Source organism: Falco punctatus (assembly GCF_963210335.1).
Source record: "Falco punctatus genome assembly, chromosome: Z".
Lineage (NCBI taxonomy): Eukaryota > Metazoa > Chordata > Aves > Falconiformes > Falconidae > Falco > Falco punctatus.
Window position 1 is genome coordinate 43,263,303 of NC_137586.1, and position 22,820 is coordinate 43,286,122.

At 39.0% G+C, this 22,820-nt stretch overlaps 1 protein-coding gene across 2 annotated transcripts in view; it reads right to left on the reverse strand.

Annotated features, from left to right (window-relative positions):
* Positions 1-5,650: 5,650 nt before the first annotated feature.
* FRMD3 (FERM domain containing 3) overlaps positions 5,651-22,820 on the reverse strand; it is a 138,486-nt gene continuing 121,316 nt past the window's right edge. For both annotated transcript variants that reach the window (XM_080372765.1, XM_080372766.1), the window contains exons 13-14: positions 22,066-22,187; positions 5,651-6,779 (exon numbers count right to left, since the gene is read on the reverse strand). In XM_080372765.1, coding sequence (XP_080228891.1) covers positions 6,184-6,779; positions 22,066-22,187 — 718 coding nt within the window. In that variant the 3' untranslated portion in view covers positions 5,651-6,183. The remainder of the gene's footprint in view (positions 6,780-22,065; positions 22,188-22,820) is intronic.

Genomic DNA, 22,820 nt, shown 5'->3' on the forward strand with positions numbered 1-22,820 from the left:
TATTAAAGTTGCATGTGAGAAACGGAAGAGGAAGAGAGGCTTAGAAAATAAGGATTTTCACAGGAGGAGCTTCGTGCTTTGTGGAGTATAGTTGCCTAAGTCAGAACAGCAAAGGAGACTGATCAGAAGACAGTGCACATGAAGGAGGATGTAATGAGTACACAGCTGGGAACAGAAATTCCTGTTTCCAGCCTCTGAGCTCCCTTCACACACAAACACGCCAGCTATGCTGTTGTAATGACAAAGGAACTGCTCACATTAAAAAGAAGAGATCAACCCTTCATCTGTGTACCCATACCATGCCATGCTCTTTAAAGACATGTTTTATCTCATTTCCGAGGTTCCAAAATAACTTTTGGGAAACAGAAGTGTCAAGGAAAGGGCAGGGCGGAAGAAGGGAAAAGGACTTCCCATCCATCTGAAATGAAGAAAATTGTGGGAATAGAATAATGGTCTCAAAGGTAATAGAGTTAGCAATATTTTTGGTGAGCTGTCCAAAGAAAACACAACTGGCCTATTCTGGCTTAACAGCAGGTTTATTAAAAAAAAAAAAAAAAAAAACCAACAAAAAAACCCAACACAAACCCAAAAGGATGAAATAACAAAACCAGATAGGCAACTATGAAGCAAAACTTCATATTTTCACCAGCAGTTGATGTTTATTTGGGGTTTATACCAGTTTAGCATAACGAAGGCATCTCTTTACATCACCTTTGTTGTTACAGTTCCCTGCGGATATACCATGATCTCAGACCTAAATGGCACATGCCATCAGCTAGGCAAAACCAGTAGAGGAATGGTGGTTGTCATGAGACCACGAGATGCGGTGCTACTGAATTTGGCATTTCCAGTGGTTATATACCTGCTGAGTGAGGATTACAGCTGCGACTTAGACTTAAGCAAAAATTGTGCTCAGATGTTTTTTTGGATTTGGCTTTGCAGAAGTTCTGTTTCTCATACCTAAGTGTATCTCCATATGTCGACCCAGCTCTAACTGTGGGAAGAGAAAACTGAGGATTTAGTCGGAAAAAAATAGGGGACACATCAGGTGACATTTTCGTTTGTACTGCCAGGGTCATTGCACCTGAAGTTAATTTAAAAATACATGCAACCCTCTCAAAACTTCTCTTCAGGAAACTATTGCTGCAAATAGTACTGAAAATCAGAACACATTTTAAAGATGTTTTAAAAACAGACTTTTCAGAAGTCATTACATGCGGTAGATCTTTTTATTACAGACTGTAAATAGGATCTATAGGATTGCAGTTGAGAGGCTTTCTGTGTTCTGTCTACAGCTTTTTCCAGTAACACATGCTCTATTCAATCAATACAGTTAATTATTCTTCAGTCAAAGAAAGGTAACCTATTTCACCTCAATTTCTAGTCCATTTAAACCAGTTACGTTCTCTTCCATCTTTTGTGACTAGCAATTAGTAAGCAGTATTTGTTCATCAGGACACTGATGATTCTAGGGGCCACTTTGCACCTCTGAAGTATCTACCATTTCGTGAGCTCAGCAGACATATCTGGATTGAAATGGCAAGCCAGCTACCATGGGAAAACTCAGAACTAAATGCACAAAGCAGGTAATTTCTCATGCTTATGTTTCATTTTTATAAATATTTTTTGCACCCCTCCACTACATGACTGTGAAGTAGAAATTCATGCTTTATTGTTCTTCACTGTCACACACTGTCATGCTGTGGTTGGCTATAGCAGGAAAACTTTTGTGATAGAAGTTTTGCCACAGCCTTAAATTCCCACTACGTGATTAAGCATCACCACATAGGAACAGCTAGTGCCCATGTTTTCTAGGAGGGAGCTACAAAGCATGTAAAGGGCAAGCTGTGAACTTAACAGCGTAAGACAGAATTGCTGCAGGGAGTTCATCTGCTGAGATGAACAGCAATAACCTGCTTTAAAAGAAACCAGCTGCAAGCAAGGCAGATTCAAAACATCAAAGCAGCTCCTACAAACTTCTGAGGATAAGACTGATAAAGGATTCACCTTTGCAGACGGGCAGAATGAAAAACATTAAGACTATGGAATCAAAGTCTTGCAGCATGGCACTTAACAGCTGTAACAGCAGAGACCTTCACAAGGTGTCTCAGAGATCTTTTTCCACACAAAACACAGCTGTAAGAAAACCTACAGCAAATCCATACAAATAGAAAAGATTATTACTTCCTCTTGGGTTTAAACAAAACCAAAAATGAACAAAATAAAACAAAAAGTTGAGAAACGTACCTTGACTTCCAAATGAAGTTTCTTGCCTTCCAGTGCTTGTGATCTTCAATTTGGCCAACACGACTGTTGTCAAGTTTTAAGTTACCTACAGCAATTATTAGCACTGATACCTGCATCCTGATGTCTTCAGATGCCAATTTTGCATGACATTTCTGTGAGTTTTAATTTTAGAGAAATTTTATGTGTCATTATTCAGAAGGAATTTTATGACAAATTCTGAATTTCTACTCGAAGTACACATGCTATTCCCATAAATTGTGGCAAGTACTTAGAATGTTGAGGAGGATATACTGTATTCTCATGTTACCGCAGGAATGCAACCTCTTTTCAAGGCAGCATTACAACTTACCCCATTTCAACTGAGCAAACAGGTGTACTTGTACTATATAGTACTGGCCCTTTACATTTCAAATTGCCAGACAGTCCATTTACATTTTTGGCACCTTCTGTACTGTACATACACATCTGCATCTAAATGTTTTATGTGTTCAAGAAGTGTCCTTGTTTTTTTCTGACTTAGCTCTCCAAAACAATGTTGTTTCCTCTTTGCAGACTGTATGTTTCTTACCAGATGCTTTTTCACTGTCCGAGCTCCAAATCAACTTAATATAAGCAAGCTCCATCCAAAAGCTGCAAAGCTTTGCTTGCGTAACAGTCTAGCCAGAACTGCCTACCAAAAGGTTGCAGCCATATTTTATGGGTCTAACTTTAAAAGGGCCTAACTTTAAAACCAGAGTTCTCAATTTGTATTCTCTGTGTAGTAATTTTATTTCAGGGCAAACTGAAGACTACGATCAACTCTTACATAGTAACTGGGCAAACCATTAAGCCCTTGGTTAGTGTATCTGAAGCCATGTTAATAATATCTCATTTTAAAGCACTTTCTTACTGTCTCTCCAGCTGATGAATAAAAAATCAGTATGTAAAAAAACCTGTAAGAGTTCTAAGAAATCCGCACTGCATCACGTACTGATTAATTCTCAACAAGAACTATTATTTATGAAACATCTTTCACCATATGAACAGTCATAACTGCAGAAACCTTTTCTCCAGTGTATTTTTATTAGGGATTCCTGCCATCATATCAACATACAAAACAATCAGGATGTTGACATATAGAAATGTGAAATTCACTGTACAAAGATAAGGCTCAAGTTACAGGTATATTTTCCCCTTAGTCTCCATGAAATAAAACCATTTTAAATTCTTCCCAGAGTTGTGTTTATAAATGTTAGACAAACCACAAAATAGATTTCAAGTACATAACATTTAACAATATAATCCAAGCACAGACAGAAATACACAATACTGTACCTATAGATTCTCCATAATCCAAGTCTGTCATCCTCACCCATAAAATACGAGACTGCTACTCTCTCTGAATATGCCCAGCCATATCCTTCTGTATGTATTACGTGGTCCTAGCCTTTAAGTTACAGGATTCTCATTACTTTCGGTTAAATTACTTTTACAGACTAGAGAATATCAGGAAGGAAGGGAAGAATTTTAAAAGGCCAGGCCTGAATATATGCACATAGTTAGTAAAGGCAGGCGTATGTGCGCACACACGCTTGCATTTAACCCTACGTAAAACCTTACTGCACTGCACAGTTTCTGAGATTATGTTCTCATGCAACTCAGCTATTTTCTGATAGAGTTAAATCAAGCATACCAATACTCCTACTTTGGGAGTGCTGTAATTTACAGGGACAAGACTATATTTTAGAGCATAAGATCTAAGTTTTGGTTTTTGTTTTTGCTTAAATACTTATGAGGCTTATATAGATTCCTCTATGGAACCATGCCTCCATGATCCAGCAGGATGCCAGCTGCCACAGCCTTCACAACTCAAAACACCTTTTCTGACACCTTTGTTTAGAAACAATGCAAGTGAGTAATTTCCTGTTAAGGGCAAATATCGTCTTTAGTTCACTCTCCATTTCTATTAGGCTGAATGATTACTACCTCATGGGAAAGGATCATTTAGCTGCAAGTAGCACAAGAAGAAGTACACATCAATAACTAATCAATAACGATTCTTCTGGGGAACAGATTGGCAAGGACAACCAAAACAAGAGAAAAAAGGTAGTTGTTTAATTCAGCCTTTCTTGGTTGGGAAATGAATAGCAATTCAAAAGTTTTCAACTAAAAAAGAACTCCTAAGCCCTGTAACTGTTTTGTCCTTCAAAAACTGGGGAAGATTAGAGGGAAAGGAGAAACCCACCATGGAAATTGCCATTTTCAAACTAGAATCTGCAAAGGCTCACATGAGAAAACCAAGCAAAACTGATTCTCTGATATCAAAACTAAATTAATTTATTCAGTAGGAGATCTGGTACAATGTGTTAAATGCACATCTAATAAAATAGCCTTAAATATGTCTCCAATTCATAAATGTCTAAGCAGGAGAAAGGCTCTGAGGCCAAAATCAGATTTCCCTTGTTTAAATATGAAATACATCTGCACTAATATCAGGTCAGGGAAAAAGAATAAAAACTTTCTCCTCTTCAAATGTACCACAGGGGTTGTATTTAAGGCCTTCGAATGTTCTCAATATTGACAAGATTGTACTTAAGTATATTCTCTAAGCTATATTGGAATACTTTCAGATACACAAATCCATGTTACACGAAACAGCATTAGACCATGTAACTGGGCTTATAATAATGGGAAAGAGGGTAAGTATGCTGCTGTATGTGAAAGGAAGCATATTAGTATGCACGGAAAATATGTTGTCTTAGAGATTAGTAATAATGGGCATCAGGGATGAAGATGCATCTCTCTTAAAGTGTTTAAGCCTTTAACTGAGTCAGTAGGATACTTTTACATCGACTGTACAGCCTAATGCTTGTTTTTAAAAAGGAATACAAAAAATATATTCCTTTTCCTCCTTTCCCCTTCTCTTAATTTGTAAAGTAGGTAACTCCCTATTGATCTAGGTAGGGTGCTTTTTTTTTTTTTTACTTTTTTTTTCTTCTTTTTTCTTTTTTTTTTTTCTCCTTACTATTGTCTTTTTCCATGTTATGTACATTAATCTACATATAGACTGAAGACTCAATGTCTTCCAAAACATACTTACGTACTTGGACTATCTTGTAGGGACTTTCTACAGCACTGATAAAGTGTAAGACAACCTGCCAGGTAAGAGGAAGGATCATTCTTTTTAGTTCTGCTCACTTCCCCAAGCTTTACAACTGTGCCTTTCAGAAATTCTTCTGCACACTTGGTGTCCTTTCACCTCATCCAATCAGCCCCTACTGAACTTGAGTGAACTTTTTGTATATTTCCAAACCACAGTCCCTCTATACAGAGCTATATTAAACTCATTCATTCTTCAGCCCATAGTTTAAAAACAAATCATTGCTAAAACACTAAAAACACCCTACGTGCCCTTGTGCATTACTCTTAACGGTTTCTACATTTAAATAACATCAGAAGTTGTCTTTTGCTAAAAATTTACCAAAATATTTTAAACACATAAAAATGTAAAAAAAACAAACAAACAGAAAACCAACTCAAAAACAAAACCCCAGCATAAACATTGCTTGTATAGGCATTGGTTAGAAGAGACTGCTGTACTAAGGAGTATATTCAAAAAGGTTTTTCTTTCAGTTTCATTGGATTTAGTGTCATGAATCAAAAGGTTAAGGACAATGAACCTTACTGTGACCCCATTTTATATGATGTAATAGATGAGCAGGAAGTCTGAAATGCTATTAAAATAAAGCTTCTTTTTTTGTTATTGAATGGTGACTGCATAAACCTGTAACTAAAGGGGTAGCTTAAGTATGTAAAGAGAATTTAAGAAGCTGAAGAATCTGTAATGAACTGGATATGAAGACAGCTACCAAATGATGGCCCCAGGGGCAATATGGAAAGCTGGCACTAACTGAAATTTTGAATATAGCCCTTAGTTTTATCATATTTATTTCAAATTTAAAAGCTGCCCAGCATGTCACAAATGAAGTTTATTTTGCAAGCCACCCACTGCCTAAGGGGGCAGTAATATTCAACATGAAACTGCTGAAATTCTGGTGTCTGACGGATTTCATGAAGAAAAGAAATTTGAAGGTCCGACTCCAAAAGAACAAGCAGAAGAGGAAACACAAACAACAACAGTCCAAGGCCTACAAGAAGAAGTCTGGAGAAACTCTTCACAAAGGCATTCACCTCTATGTTGCCCATTACAAAGTCATAGCTCCACCTAAGTGCTCTCCGAGCTTCTTTCAGTTCTTCCTCTTCTGCAATCAAAAATGCATTTTCATCTGCTTCCAGTTCCTCAAACGAATCTGTATCATCTTTCTCATTCTCTACTCTTGGACAGGTATCAAAGAGCATGTCAATCTCATCATCAACAGGGGTGGGCAGCAAGCTGGCACTGGGATTGTATACCATTTCCGAGATGGTTAAAGGTTCTTCTTTCATCTTCTCTTCCTGTTCAATGGCAAGATCAACATTCTCCCCAGTGTCCTTAACGGGGGAGCTTGAAGTCACAGGTACTGAAATCTCATCTTCCTTTGGCAGCTGGATACCTTAAAAAAGGACATGAGAATAGTGATCCTAAATTTCTGCCTTCCTGGTGGCAAAACTCATCCTTCCAATAGTATTAAAAAAAGGTTGGAAAGATGATTCTGCAATTATTTTGTATATTGAAACCAAACCACACATGATTAGCAAAAACTGGAAAAGGTTTTTGAAAAGCTACAGAGGGCAACATCTTTACAACACTGCAGTAACCAGATCTGCTTAACTGTAACTGATGCAGCTAATAATGCTGTAATGCAAAACAGAAAACAAAACAGCTCATTTTCTACTAACAATAAGACTTCTGATATTAATTAACATGTAGTACATATGTGAATTGGTCTTATTTGGTGTATAACAATAACAGTAAAAATAAACACAACAACACACCTTTATTTCTTTGAGGAGAATGTGGTAAGATAAGGGCTGAGGTGGGGAATTTTTGATAGAGAATTACATTAAAAAGAGATAATAGGTTATCGCGATAAATTCACATTAACAGTAGAGAGGACAAAAGGAGAAGGTGGCTGACACTCAGTATGAGGATTAGATATCACTGAAACAGAATGAAAGAGCCTCACCTCTAAAAAGCTCCCTCTTCTCATGTCTAATTTTTCTTCCAGTCATCTTTCTACTCTTTGTACTCACAGTTTCTTTTCTCCCTCTCCTTTAAATTTTTCTCTCCTCCCCTCAGAGAGGAGTCTTTCTTAACCTTATGGTATGCTTGTTTCTTATTACCCCACTTGCTGCCCAAGCTTTCTCTTCCTGAAACTTACCTTTTTCCAGTTTAACATCAGTAGCAATAAGTCTGAAAAAGAGTCTTGGTGTTTAGCAACTATATCAACACAGCAGTGACTGCTGTTAGTCATCAGTTGCAGGAGTGGAAGGGAGAAGAGTCAGACACAGAGCTCAGAAAAAGTGATGGGAAAAATAGATTTAAATTTGTCCCAACTCTCATTACCATCATCAGATACCATCTATATGCAAAAGGAACAGACCATACACAGTATCATGTGCAACAGAAACACATAACACTTAGTACTTCTCATTTTGTGATGTTAAGCATCTCTCCATTCTTTACTGACTAATCCAAAACCAACAGATGGATAAGGATCAAGCAGGTAAAACCAATACAAGGCTACATGACTTGTCCAACAAGTAACTCAGGAAAACCATGTCAATGTACTATTTATAATGCAAATAGCCTAATTCTTTGATTTTAGTGAAAGATTTCTGTAAAAGACAGTGAACTGACATTATCAAAGATTCATTCCAGTTTTATTGTGGTAAAGATTAAGGTTCAGAGACTTCAAAACAACGTGATGTAACAGAAAATATATTATTACAGAAAAAAAAAGTACTCGGAAAAACAGTACATCTCCAGCCCTAATTACACTGGACATATAATGGTTTTCAGTGTGAATTACAAGGGTCTCAGCAAGCTACATTAAAGTTTTCTGTTAAAGGATGGCAAACATAAAAAAAATTAAACTGAACAAAAGACCTATTATGGTCAATTTGAGATGAAGGAAATAAAGTATGTCCTGAACCATGCTATAAAGAAGAGATGCACCAGTGTTCTGTAAACATATGAACCAGGACAAAAACTGAAAAGCAAAAACCCCCGTCATAAAGGCATCTACAATATAGGACAGTAAACAGCTTAGGTGCATTTGGGTTACAATACTAAGCCACAATTTTAAATAGTAACCAAACTATAACTGACCAGAATTCTGCAAAGAATCTCACTTTAAGATCAGAAGACTTTTCACATTTTTTCTTGAAAAAGCCACCTTTTTTTTTTTTTTTTGTACATTATTAGTACTAAGAATTTTAAATACCATTCATTGCACTGAAATTATTAACTTTGTTTCTGAAACCTACTTTCCTTTGTTACACTAGATAGTAAAAGAATATCCTTAAGTCATTGGCTACTACTAGCAGTAGGCATAACTACATTTCAGCAAAGTTGGTGATACTTGCCTTACCCTAGACCTCCTCATTGTTACAACTTTTGCATTTCTTGAATGACAAGGTCTTATAATCTCTATTTTCAATTTCTTCCCCCAACACACACACACACACACGTATATCTACCACGACTATCATGGGACAGGACATATCCATGAAAGCCTCAGTTTCATAACTGATACCAGCTTTGTGTCCTAATAGGTCACTCAGCAGTAGACCTGCCCTGAGCCAGACACAGACACATGATCATATTTCTGCCAGAGCCCAAAATACCCAGTACTTGCAGAAAAATCTCCCAATACAAAGTCAACATGTTGAAACTTCGTAAATGAAATTAATCAACCAGAGTAACACTTTGTGAGAAAGGGCTGCTGCACTAGGAATCTTGAAACTTTTTACACTTCCTCACGTAAACATCTGCCTTAGCTCCTGCTGTATGACAGAGTGCCTGACAGTTATCATAAAACCCTCCATGCAACCTCTGCAGCTCTGTGAGCATGTTCTCCAGACAATCGAATGGGTAAGTAAGGTACTTGCTAAGTTAACCCAGTTCACAGACTTCCCAAAAGTTGGGTAAGTGATGGCTTGCTAATATCTGGTAACTTTGAAGTTATACCAAACTTAATGCCAGTCGGGATGAAATGCCAATAAATGCAACATAAAATAACAACATATTACAAATATTTCTAAAAATGTAAGAAATTACAGAAAACCTACATTAAATCACTCCTTGAACAAGCTAGCTTGATTCTAATGTGACCAGAAATGTTTCTGTATCCATTTCTTAATGAATCCTTTTACCTGTCATGTTACATTCATCACAGAAAACCTCTTAATTACAGAACACCGTCCTCAGGAAGCATCCCCTTATTCTGTAGAACACATTAGCTATTAAAACTGATTTCCCCATTTCAGTCTTCAAAATGGCCCAGGCAGATGTACCCCCCCCCCCCCCCCCCCCCCCCATAATTCGTTACCTCTTCCTGCTCTCTGGGAGATACACTGGCCATGCCTCCAGGTGAGATTTCACATTCTGGCAAAATCAACGAAACCCACCGTTTCTGCTTCCCCTTACTTCAGCCCTGAGCAAGCCAGCTTGTAAAGCTAACCTAGGAAAAGAACTGGTTTTCTTCCTGGGTTAGTTCTCTGATGGTTTTTCTTCCTGAACTGGCTTGTCAGACGGTCTCACAAGTGCAGCACCTGACCAGGGACACAGAGAGAGAGGAGGAGTACTCCTTTCACCAACACAAAGCCAGCAGGTCTGCATAGCTTGTCCTCAATAAAGAAAATGCAGATGTCTCATCATTAGCTTAATTTGGCTGCATAATTTCTTGCCTCAACTATTCTGTCCTCTCCTACCACAGCCACGTTAGAAATTCATCACATTTCAGCATGAAACATATTTTGTGCTGGAACTTACTGTCTACACCAGTCTGTGCATTAACAAATACATTTGCCACAATCATCAAGAGGAGGACACAAACTGATGGAAACTAGACGCAACAGTCTAAGAACACTAAGAGGTGAGATCTGGGGTAAACTTTCTCCTAAGCATACTGTAACAGCTGGTAACACTGGATCATCAAACCGCACTCCAAGTCATTTGAGAGTGCATTCATGATATCTTAAAAATATAAAATCCAAAATTTTTAAACTCTGGAGCCCAACATTAAACACCTACACGTATTTTTAGATACACAAGTACTACTGTTTGATTTTCAAATGTGGTTTCCACTTTCTCTTAATAGAAGTAAAAGGTAAGTTGAACCACTTACTTAGACACCTCAGTATGGATTAAAGGACTAATTTTAACCTCTCAGATTTGAGAATCTGGGCCATAGGCATCTCTATACCTGCTTAGATGCAAGGTCAGTAATATATCTTCTTCGTGTTTCTCATCATAGAGAAGACAGCTGCAACTACCGCAAAGAAAGGTCACCCCAATTGATGATTCTTGAGCCTTCTCTCCTTCCTCAGAGTAAATTCCAGTGTGCATAGTGAACATAAACACAAGAGATCATATTAACTTTCATTAAAACTGTATTTTTCTCAAACAACTAGCAAACTTCTGACATTGTGATTAACTGTAGATAGAAGGCGGTAGAGGAACATTTTCAGATCAGTGTTTTCTGAAGGGGTTGTATTAACACTGGAATATGTAGCAGTTCCAGAGCATACATCAGCTTTACAGTCCACTACTTAGCCTTAGTGGATTACAAGAATTTTCAACTGTTTTGCATGTTATTATGACATATGAAATGCATTCTACATCAGCCAAACAGATGCGTAAGTAAGTAATGTTTTGATGTAAAAACCTGAAAATTTAGAACAGGCATTAACTGCTGCTGTTGCAAGCTCATTTAATATTTGAAAAATTAAATATATAAAGCTGTTCTTTTCATTACTTCATATTCCCTATAACACCACAACATTTCTCAGGTCAAGGACTGAGGAAACAATTAGCTATGAACTGCGTAAGCCCACAGCAAACATAGATTTTGAAGAGTCTACTGAATTTATATTGTGTTTAGATTTAAAGGATGACTTCAGTATTAAATTACATTTGAGAACAACTTCTTTGTTCCATTCTTCATTTTATATTTCTACCAGCAATTTACATTCCATAGATCAGAATCTTTTAACACCTATTACTGGAATATCAAGTAAATAACCTCAATTTTATTTTTAGTATTATATATCTATAGGAAAAATCTGCTACACTTTTCTGACAACTAGACAAATTTTACAGTTCCAGAAAGATCTCATTACGCTAGCCAAAAGTCAGCACTTCTCTTCCACCAAATACTGGGATTAGTTCAAACCTCTAACTGGCTACAGCAGATAGAAACACGAACAGCTGAATAAAACATGACTTTACAGTGGTCATCTGCTGAGAATATTAACATGCAAGAGGTATAAAAAAATTTTGTCAGCCGCTAGTGTTTCTAAAGGGGCCAAAACCAGCAGCTGAGGATTAGCAAGATGAAGGGCAGCCCCAGCTTCACCTCTCTTAAGCAGCTGCAGTTGCTGGAAATACAGCACCCCAGAAAAACGTATCCTCTGCTTATTGAAAAATTCAGTTCATGCATTGTTTGGTGACCAGATACACTGCACACAGCTTTACTTACCAGAGATGCAAACACAATTACACATCTGTAAAGGCTTAGTATAGTGGAGAAAGGAACAAGTGTGAGTCTTTCCTTCTTCTAAACAGCAATGTAAAATTAGATATTGCCCAGAAAGAGCAGTGCTGGCAATACTTCATTTAAACAAGTAAGGCCAGCCAGGCTGCAAAAAGGACTACTTCCTCTAGAAATATTGTGTAGTCCTTTGCTTGTTTTCAATGTGGACAAAATTCATTTGTACTATGAACAGAATGACCTTTCAGAGGGAAGGGGAGGGTGACTTTCTCACATAAGCAAAGTGCATGGATGTCACAAAGAATATGTAGGAAAGGGAAACAGAATCTAGAATTGCACTAAACTCAAATATTCCCCTACACGAGATCTATATCAAAGCAAGATCCACATCACGGCCAGATGTCCAGCCCTCAGAAGTAGGAGGACATAGATCCCTACCTTACCCACATCCCGTGCCCACAGAAAACACCTGTTCTAGATTTGCAAGGAGAGTAAATCAATGACAGTTATAATAACTCCTTTCTAGACAGTGACCTGGCTTTCCTGCTGGCCATTCCCATCTGTTCTAATCTTACAGGCAATTCTAGAAGGGAGTAAAGCCCTGTCAACAGTTGCCAACTCACCCCGGTGGCAAGCACTGTGACTGCAGCGTTACAACTCGCCTCTTAACGGCGTTGTGTGTCAGTGTTCAACCGATGTCACAGCTAGTGCAGCCACCGGAGACCATCGCCCTGCTTTTCACACCCACAGGGCACCCAAAGCACAGAGACAGAAGCAAAACAGAGCACACAGCGCAGCAGGCGTTCTGGTGTGCCTGTCTCTAACCTCCCTCTGGCCTGGAAGGAGCCCACCCCAGCACTGCTGACCCCATTCCAGAACCAGGATTAAGCAGCGAAAATGCTGAAGGGAGTAGCAGGGAGAGAGAACTGTGCATCATGGAAGCAGGAATGAGAAGGCAAATACATCTGTCAGTAGCTCAAGGAAATGGGAGAAGCTGGTGAAGGAACTGCAGCGACTCAAGTGTCTAGCACCAGGCCAATGAGACTAAGGTTGAAAAGAACTGGGCACAATGTGAAAGCTTAGCACCCAAGAAAAGGAAGAAAGTGGGACATTTCATCACCCCTACTCAGCTTGGGTGAGCCCTCCTGGTGAGAGTCAGCGTTGTTCTGAAGTGGTTGCAAACACAACAGGGTTCTTCCAAGGATTTATGGCCCCTGCCATGAGTTTTGCACAAGCTACCTCCAGTCCTTAGGTTTCATATGCTGACATACAGGTTTTATGTATGTGTATACCAAAATGAATAACATCCTATGAACTACTGTAAAATCAAATCTTTTAAGAACCAGTGTAGCTCCAGTGCACAAACACATTACTAGACTCGTGTCATATTAAACCAACAAGATGGCTTGTGTCTATTTGGAGCCAGCGTTTAACCTCTGATGTATAAGGATACAAAATACATCTAAATACTAACACTTTTCAATCTTACTACCTATTTTTGAATCAAGGGAGTTCAGTGCATTCTCGTACACATGATCGTTTACCCTGAGTGGTGAACTCATGAAGCAAAGGCAGCCAGGGGCTGTTGCTATTCAAGAGACAAATCACTGCAAGAAGCAGGTTCTCCCGTATCTGCTGTGCTTAATGCATTCTGATTTTCAGATGCCAAAGGTGTGAGAGTATTCTGGTCTTTGCCAGGACATTCTCAGTTAATTCTTCTGTAAATATTTATTACTGAAATGAAGATTCAATACAAAGGCATAGTTTTATATAGGTGCATGGAAACTGAAATCTGTCAATCTATATATGCAAAAATAACAAAAGTAAACAGTACCATAAACAGCATGGAGAAACAAATTTTGAAACGTCTCACAGCATTAAAGAAACAGAGACAGATAAACTGATAGACAGGCCAAGCCATCTTTGGCAAAGAGATTTGGTATAAAAACGAGAAAAAAGGTCTTTGTTTTGGTTGCTATCCAAAGCAATGTTGAATACACGTTGTTCCCTGGGTTGCACTTGTGTTATGTGGAAGTGAAAACCAGATCTGAACCAGATTCCCTTCCCCACCCACCCCCCCGTAACATTATTCACTATATTAAATTATTCTGTATCTAGAAAAATAAAACCAACAAAGTTATGATCTGGCAACCCAACCCACTTAGTTGAAGTAAAATGCTAAACTGAATCCACACTGTATTCAGTTGGCATCCAAACTCTGCCATGAACCTGTCTGATAATTTAAGACCTATTTAGCTTTGTCAGAAATTATCAGTTTCAAAGTATTTCTCTCCTCAGCCCAAGAAAACTACGAGGGGAAAAATTCCAGTCACTCATTTGTTGGCAGTTAACAAATAAATCCACAATTTACATCAGCTATTACAACAAATGTCATTTAAGTTTTGTCTCATTCATCCTCCATTTGCAACTCTGCTTCTGTCAGGAATTCATCCTTATTCTCTGCTGTACTTGATGTGACATTGCCATTCACAGTACAGTTCCTTTCCAACAGACCTCTATTAGCACAACAAACTGGGGGGTGGGGTGGGGGCAGGGAAAAGGTTTGAGTAAAAAAAAATGTAAATTTACCAGCCCTTCTGGCTGTGAGCTTGGAGCCATGTCGCAGCAATCGAACGCACACTTCCTTGTTGCAGTGGTTAATCATCCGCAAATGAATGCTTCTCTTGGTTTGGATTTTTACAAGACATTTCACCATTTTGACTATTAATTCCTCTTCTCAAAGTCTTGTAAAGGCTCTACCCATACCAGCTTTGACCTTTTATTGAGTTCCCACTGAGTTTTAAGAGACTAACAGAAGTCACTCTCAATGAATCAAATGACAAGCTTCCAATATGGCCAACAAAAATATCCCAGCAGGGAACAGAACGAGAGGTTATTTTTAAACATTTCCAAATGCCTCATAACGTATAATACAAACTTCCACAGCATCTATCTCAGTTAGCAGTTGCTAGCATAACAGCTGAACAAGCATAAAAATATCCATGGCATCAAAACATAACACAGTGAAACAAAAGGCCAGCATCTGGAGTACGTTTTTCACAGAACAAAAATGACACTGTGGCCATTATTTTTCTAAAGAGCTTCAATTTGGCCACTGGTGTTGGTTTCCCACCACTGCCTGGGAAGCATCTGCAGAAAATGTATAGATACAAATGGAAAAATCCCTATGTTGTTCTTACAAACCTCAGTCACAAGGCAAACCAACGTGAGGAAAATGCTTTCATTTCAAGCCTAGAATCAAAGCTGACCTGCCTGGTATAAACAAGAAGAGAAAATTCTTAACTTTGGGAAAAATGTCTCCCTTTGTATATGTTCTCCATTTCCCACTTGTGGACAGCTATTGGACACTTGTATCCACCAGAAGTGTTGCTTCAGAAGGCTGGGCACTGCGCCATCCAGCAAAGATATGCAGGCTCCTAAAAAAAGGCATGACACTCACACGCTGACCGATGACAACTTGCTCCAGCTGGAAGCTGGAATGCAACCTCATGCACAGCATCACAGTGTCCTAGTGGGAAAGGAGCTCTTACTGGGTCCACTGAAACCTCAGAGAGGACATAAACTGGAAGGAGCATACTGGCAGCGAGGCAGTCTCTCATTTCCCAGAATACTTAACCTTTAATGTTTATGACATATTATACCATCCAAGTCTTCATTATCTGGCGTCCTTGTTCCCTCTGCACCATAACATCAACGATGTGCATGCAAATATGTGGGAAAGAAATGGGCAGGGAAGACTGTCCTGTAATTGTGTGTTTTACACCAAGTGACTTCTCCCATGAAAGACACCCGTTTCAATGGAGCTTTTGGAAAGCATATTTACTGTGGCTCCTTTCCTGTGCCTGGCCCACACAATACGAATATCCAGCAGGTTTTTACTTTTTGCTCCTTCCTCCTGCAGGGCAGACTCTCCTCTCTTCCTTTCCTTCCCTGCCAGCACTTCTTTGCGGGTCTGAGATTATGTGCCCCTCTGCTTTCTATCTCCATTTTGTCACCACTTCAAAAGTAAGATTCTGCTTTTCTCATCTTTATTCTTATAACTGTTATAGCAACCAAAAGAGTATCATTAAAATCTCACCAAAAATGGATGGATCTCCAACATGTACACAGCTACAAAACATAGAAAGCACCAATTCTTACAAGAGTCTGATCACCAACACATTCAATATGCAAAGGAAAGAACACAAGTGTCACCTGGACATGGCTGTGGATGATTTCCAACAGGAGTACATTCATGTTGATGAATAAATAACATGCTTCATGTGACCATGCTCATGCAAAAGAGAAAAGACTGTGAGATTTAAAGTCACTTCCCACAAACCATGTATACAAAACTAAGGGATATTTATGCTGACATCTTGCAGCTGAGTCAGCAACTCTCTGTCTCTACTACTAAGTCCCTGCAAGTAAGGAACAGGTTCTGTCTCCTGAGAGAAAGATGACTTTGCGTGACCTGACACAGGCAGCACATCCTGCGTGACGGTTGGAAGATGGTTTTCAGCAAAGCTTTTCCAGACAAGGAGCCTGCTTCTATTCTGCAGTGCTGCCCAGGACTCTGTGCAGACGAGTGCCAGCAAGGGGATGGGTCCACTCTCAGTAACTAATTGTTTTTTGCAGCTCACTTCACTCTCCTCCTTCCTGAATTGCTACTCTAGATACTGCACTGCTGACAGGCTAATGACCGGTGGGAACTGTGGCAGAGACCCTTACCATTCATGCACCATTACAGGGGGGCCAGAAAACAGCAGATGGTTATGTAACTTCCCTTAAAATCAGAAAGTATGGTTTACAAAAGCAAAACCAATCCCTTCCAAAACCAAAACCTAGAACTAATAAAACACTCTTCCAAACTAGTCCCAGCCAGTGAAAACAGTGAACAGGAAATTCCTGTTCAAGAATAACAATTTTAATGTATATGTGGAAAGGAAGTATATCACCTGTCTTCAGATTTTAGAGGTACCCTATTAGGGTGATGGGGACAATGTTATTTAGTTTGTAACTAAAGTAGTGATCTTATTTTGTAGGCACATGGCATGATAAACACCTGGAAATCTGAGAATTTGTAAATAAGTTACAAAGGAAAGCTGGCAGAGCTAATTGTTAGCATTAGGTACTGCCATCTTGAAGCAAAAGGTTTGCTCCTAAAAAAATTCTTTGGGGGCTTTGCAGGGCTCAATTACATGGTTAGAGGACTGTAAATCCACGTTAGTTTATTGAAGACAGACATGATGATGCATGCAGTGATGTTAAGATCTCCTTAGGCCAGAACGCTCTTTGGGCGACTCCCAGAAACTTGCAAGACAAAGTGTGCAGCAGCAGGAGAAACTTAAGATGACCAGACTTTATTCCATAAATAAAAGAATGATCTCAACATTAATAAACTAGCAAAAAAACAGTAGAAAATTCCACCACATACAACCTGGCCAAAGGATGCTCACTTTGGCCTCTACCAAATTCACTGGAATATTAGAAGAAATTATGTCAGCAGATCACAGGAATCTAAAAATAGAACCATTATTTTATTTAGAAAAGCCACTAAGAAATCTGATGAACTCTTACATGTTACAATTTTTGTTATCATACACACACACACACCTGGTACAATCAGCTAACAGGACTATTGCTTCTGCTAATTTCACAGGGAAAAGCTGTTTGATGATACACAACATAAGACATTTAATGATTCTCTCTGATGTAACGTATGTGTCCCATATACAGCAGGTATGATTTTAAAAATATAAATGTTGGCAAGCTGTGTATTAGTTCTATCCAGAGAACAGTTAGCACTAAACCAACAATTTCTTTTTCAAATAAAAACTAAATGTAACAATACTGAGCTGTACCCAGGGCAAAAAGTGAACTAGTTTCCCTGTTATAGTGCTCTTGCTATACAAACAACACGTGAACAGATACTTAAAATTGTCTCCTATTTTACCAATATATTTTTAACATTTATTTATACAACTATTAATAAGTGGCTAATTTTTCATGTGTTCTGCCTAAGCTGTAACCACAAAAGCTCCATATGCCTCTGCTCTACAAGCAAAGCTTACACAGATAAGAACTCTCACGCAGACTTGCAGGAGCCGGTGTGTGCTCATTCCCATACATACCTGTAAGATGCAACAAAGACTCCACATTATAAAATAAAGATACTACTTGTGCCAATTAATTGCTGTTAATGCAGTATTTCTTATACTTAAGTGACACACAAAAATAAGTTTTCTAAAGGTTAAGAGCTCTCCGTACATAACTCAGATGCACAGGCATACAATTTCAGAATTTAAAAAAAGATCAATGAGGACATCTAAACAGTGAGGAAGAAAGAATTGAGGAACATGGATTTTAAACAAGAGGAATTTAGAATGAGTCTGTGCCATCAACACTGTGTTTTCTAAAAAACAGTACAAGTTAATTCTATCAATACGATGACTGAAGCACTCTTTCACTTTGGTTTTCCAAGGGCAAAAGTCAATGTCACTAGGAAAATCATTCATGTATGAAAGCTAAGCATACATGTACCAAGTGACTTACAAGACCTTTTCGTCACTTTGTCAAAACACCATTAATACGCTGTCACTCAGAGCTGTGGTTTTGCTGTTGTTTTTTTTTTTTAAATTAGGACTACTCAAGTACATGAAGCACCTGGTGTTGGGAAATCCAAAGACAATTATCTACCACCTGCAAAATAATTGCCAAGTGATCAGGACAAGCAATAATATGTCTCACCAAATCAGATGGTAAAAGAAGGCAGCCACAGAATTCCTCTATCAATGCCAAAAATATTATAATGTGTTCAACTGCACATAGAGCAAGGACCATGGAAAGGACCTAACATGAGCATTCAGAGGGCCTGATTTTGCCCTCTGTGACAAAGAGGAACTTTGCAATCACAATTCTGGATACACTTCGAACTTCTGTAGCTAGGTGCCTTTTGAACAACATCTTTTAGGTTCAAAAGTTAGAAATGATCTTTCCAAGCATATCTGACACTCATACATGTAAAATCTAATTCCATGCAATAACCCTCTATGCATAACTTTATGGTTGCATTTTCACATTAGCATGGCTCTTTCTTTCTTCTTCCTGAGATGGAAGGACATCAGTGCAAAACAAAAGTTAGTAACAAGGAATGTGCGAAGTGTGAAGAATCGTAGGCAGTAGCAATAAAGCACTGACAGATGACCTGCAAAACCTAAGATATGAACACATGAGATTAGTTTTTTAATTTGATAAAATATGTACTGGCTGGTGGCCAACCTCTTATATAAACCACTTACATAACGGTAATTTAACTGAATGTAACTGAAGAATTGCATTTTGAAGAATGAGACACCAATAGACAACCTCAGGATACTTTTTCCTGCCATTCTAATAAAAAATAAAATGCCATTACTTGTTTTCAAATCCTCTTGTGTAAATGTCAACTGCTGAAGTAACTATTACAGTGGTATCATGGGCGTCCAGTATCTTTCTTTCCACAGTGGTCCTTTATGACCGTGTTTAGGCAGCGTACCCTTTCTTAACATGTCTGCAAAACCAATGGACAATTTTGGCTTTTCTGGAGGACACCTTCACTTCAGCATGACTGCCAGAATAGATTTGTAAGATGGAATTTCATATGGGAGAATGGATGTGCTTTAATTCTTTTTCAATATTTGGTTGCATCATGTTTATTTTCCATCTGAAAGGATTATCCCATACGGACAACAAGGCAGGCTGATGCTGCTCAAAATCCTGTGGGCTCTGCTGTGGCCATCTCTGATGGCTTTTTTCCCTAGCAACTATCAACTGGCACAAAATCTTCACTCTCACCTGGCAGTTTCTGTTAGTTCAGTTTCATACAACCCAGTCTCAGCCAGCTCAGAGTTCATCTCTCCAGAAGTTTCAGGAAGCAGAAATATTTACTCAAGACACTGAGGCCACCATATTTTTGTCCATCTGTTTTCCTCATAATACATAAAGCCAATTTAAAATTAAGAACACGTAACTTTTGCTCAGTTAAAAGACAAAGCTGTGCACTCTCCTGAATCTGTCCAAGGTATGCATGCACAGCTGGCAGCGCCATTATCACCAGCTGTGCTAATGAGTTGCTTGGGCCCATCTACACAGCACAGTGCAGCACTATGTGAAGGTCTCGGCCACTGGCGGCTGGAACATCCGTGTGCATATGGCAGCACCTTGCAGAAATAGGACCGAGGGTCCTGGAAGCTGCATTAGCCAACCCACACAGCAAAGCCACATCTGACCTAGGCAGGACTGCACCATGCTCTCAACACCATCTGCAGGCTCTTTGGAAAGCACCCCAGGGTGTCCATCCCCACCTCAGGCCCAGACATTCAGAGAGATGCCAAGGCTGCTACATGTGCGCAGTGCACTAAAAGCAGTTTCCCAATGCAGGTAAGCCTGTCCCAGGGCTAGGTGCCTCCCCTGTCCCCACCTCCTGCTCCTGCCCTTGGCCTTGCACAGGACCCTTGCCTGGCCCCCTGTGATGAGCCTCTTCAAGGTTGAGCCAGGCAGTAGTGGGACACTGTACAGTTAGGGGTGCGTTGGGGAGCATTGGTTGGGGTTTGGTTTCTTTGTTTGTTTTTTGGTTTTTTTCTAACTCCTCCCAGCTCACTCTGGGGTGATCAGTGCTGACGCAAGGGAGAAGATGGGAATCCATGGAAGTGGATTGAGTGCATGTGGGCAGAACAGCCAGCATCAGTGTCAGAGAGCTGTGAGATCAGTTCAAGAGGCAAGTCCGTAATACAGCCAAATTCACTGCAGGAAAGTATTGTAAAAGAGCTAAACACTGCTAACTTAGCATCTGGTGGTATTTAATCACACATAACACTTTCTACAGGAAATCCACCAGCAAGTACTTCTATTAAATTGCAGTAGTAACAACAATCTGTCTGAATGAAAGGAAACATGCTTTCAAGCTTACATAATATGTACATTTGAAACCAGCAATGGTAAGTCAGCACTTTCCAAAAATGGATTTCATTGCTTAGAGTTGTAAGTGTGGTACAGCAGTAGCAAGCTGTTGATAACTCTGCAGTGGTGGCAACTGCCTAGCAGGAACACAGTGTTGATATTTGGTTGTCAGAAAGTGAATTCTCAGATACACTTATTTCACAGCAGAGGTAAATGAGTAATTATAAATATTAACTACATGTCATGCAGCTACTACTAATTACAACAAACTAAGTTCACAGACAATCTAATTCACCTTGCTTTTGCTACATTCACTGTTAAAACTCTGAAGAACAAACAAAACATGTTCATATGACTCCTACAAAACTAAAGTAGGATGCATTCCTGTGAAAATGAACATACTTGCTGAGCTGTTTTCCGTTTCCCATTAATCATCCACAACAAACCAACAGCAGAGGTCATATTTCCCAAGTTCTGAAACAATTAGCTCACTACATCTCAAGTAAGAACCACTGTTAGGCTTTTTGGGTTGGCTTCCTTTTTTATTAGGAAGAATGCAGTTACCCTCATTTAAGCTGGCTAAGATGTTCATACCATTCTATGTAATGACTGGGTCTCAAAAAGATAGTGTTGAATGCGATTTTTAAAATATCAAGGAATAAACAAATACAGGGAAAACCTTGTTAAACAAAATGCATTAAAACTGATCTTCCAATAACATCCTTTTTTGTCAATGGGATTAAATTACAAGAGATTCTTTCCTAACTGACCTTCAAATAGCAGTCCTTTTTGTCAATGGAATTCAATTAGGAGACAGTTTTTCCTAACATTAGAACAAAAAGAAAGAAATATAAAAGTAAAGGGAAGCAAGGAAAACAAAGATACTTAACAGTAAACTGCCAGTTTTCACTCCTGAGTAACTGAAGTTACTTTTTAGTAAAATAGTGCTATAAAAATGAGATTATTTATTTCCTGTTAAGTTCCCTTCACCTGACAATCTAAAAAAATTTTTTTTAAACAGAAAGCTGAACAGCATTAACTTCCTCACAATCTCACACGAGGCTTCTGCACAGTTCCTTGAGATAGTGATCATTTCCCAGTATGACATGCAAAAGCTTAATGGTGTACTCCTAATGGAAATTATTAAATTTTTCCCATATCCCTGCATCAGTAACTCACCTTTTCCCATACATTTTATCATAAATATTGGTAGCATTTGGCAGGAATCGGGTAAGTGACTCACCTTCATCTAAAGGAACCTCTTCATCCTCACAGGGAGAAGGAAGGAGGGGCTGTAGAGGTTCCAGGTTGATTATGAGTTGCTTGTTCAAGGAGGGAGAGCTGCGACTCTGGGTAATGTTGGTTCTAAAAGAATGGGGGAAAGAGGATCGGTTTATTCACAAGGAAACAACTGCAGTCAAGTACATCTCACCCCAGAATTGTTTTGCATAAATTACAGGAGGCCTTGAGTGATCATAACAAACTCTGCACACTGAATGCTGCTTCCAGCCGTGTTATATTGCACCTTCAGCAGATATAAACCTTTCAACATCTGAAGTGTAAGAAAGGTTTTGTGCTGCTTTACTTCCCTTTACACAGCCTGACTCCTTTTCACCTTATGCAGGATTTCAGTGGGCTGCTCTTCACCATGCTGCACAGCACACACCAGTATTTGGCTTCAAGGAAGGGGAAGGTAGAGAGGATACAAACTGTTTTCCTGATGTTGTTCCATTGCCTTCAGGACTGAGTAAAGGCTTTGTTATGGTTTGAGCACTGCAGACGAAAGGCTAAAGCAAGAACGGCTGTATCCCTTCAGTTAACAGATACACAATGCTCTCACTCTCCCACACTCCAGACACTACCTCTACACCATGCCTCCAGGTGATCAGGTTGGTTTTCTTTCTTGTCTTACTTGGCTCTAACAGGCTTTCATGATAGCAGGTGTTGAACTTTCTCAGGGAAGTCTGAGGAATGCTGTTGATTCGCTTGAGCCTAAAA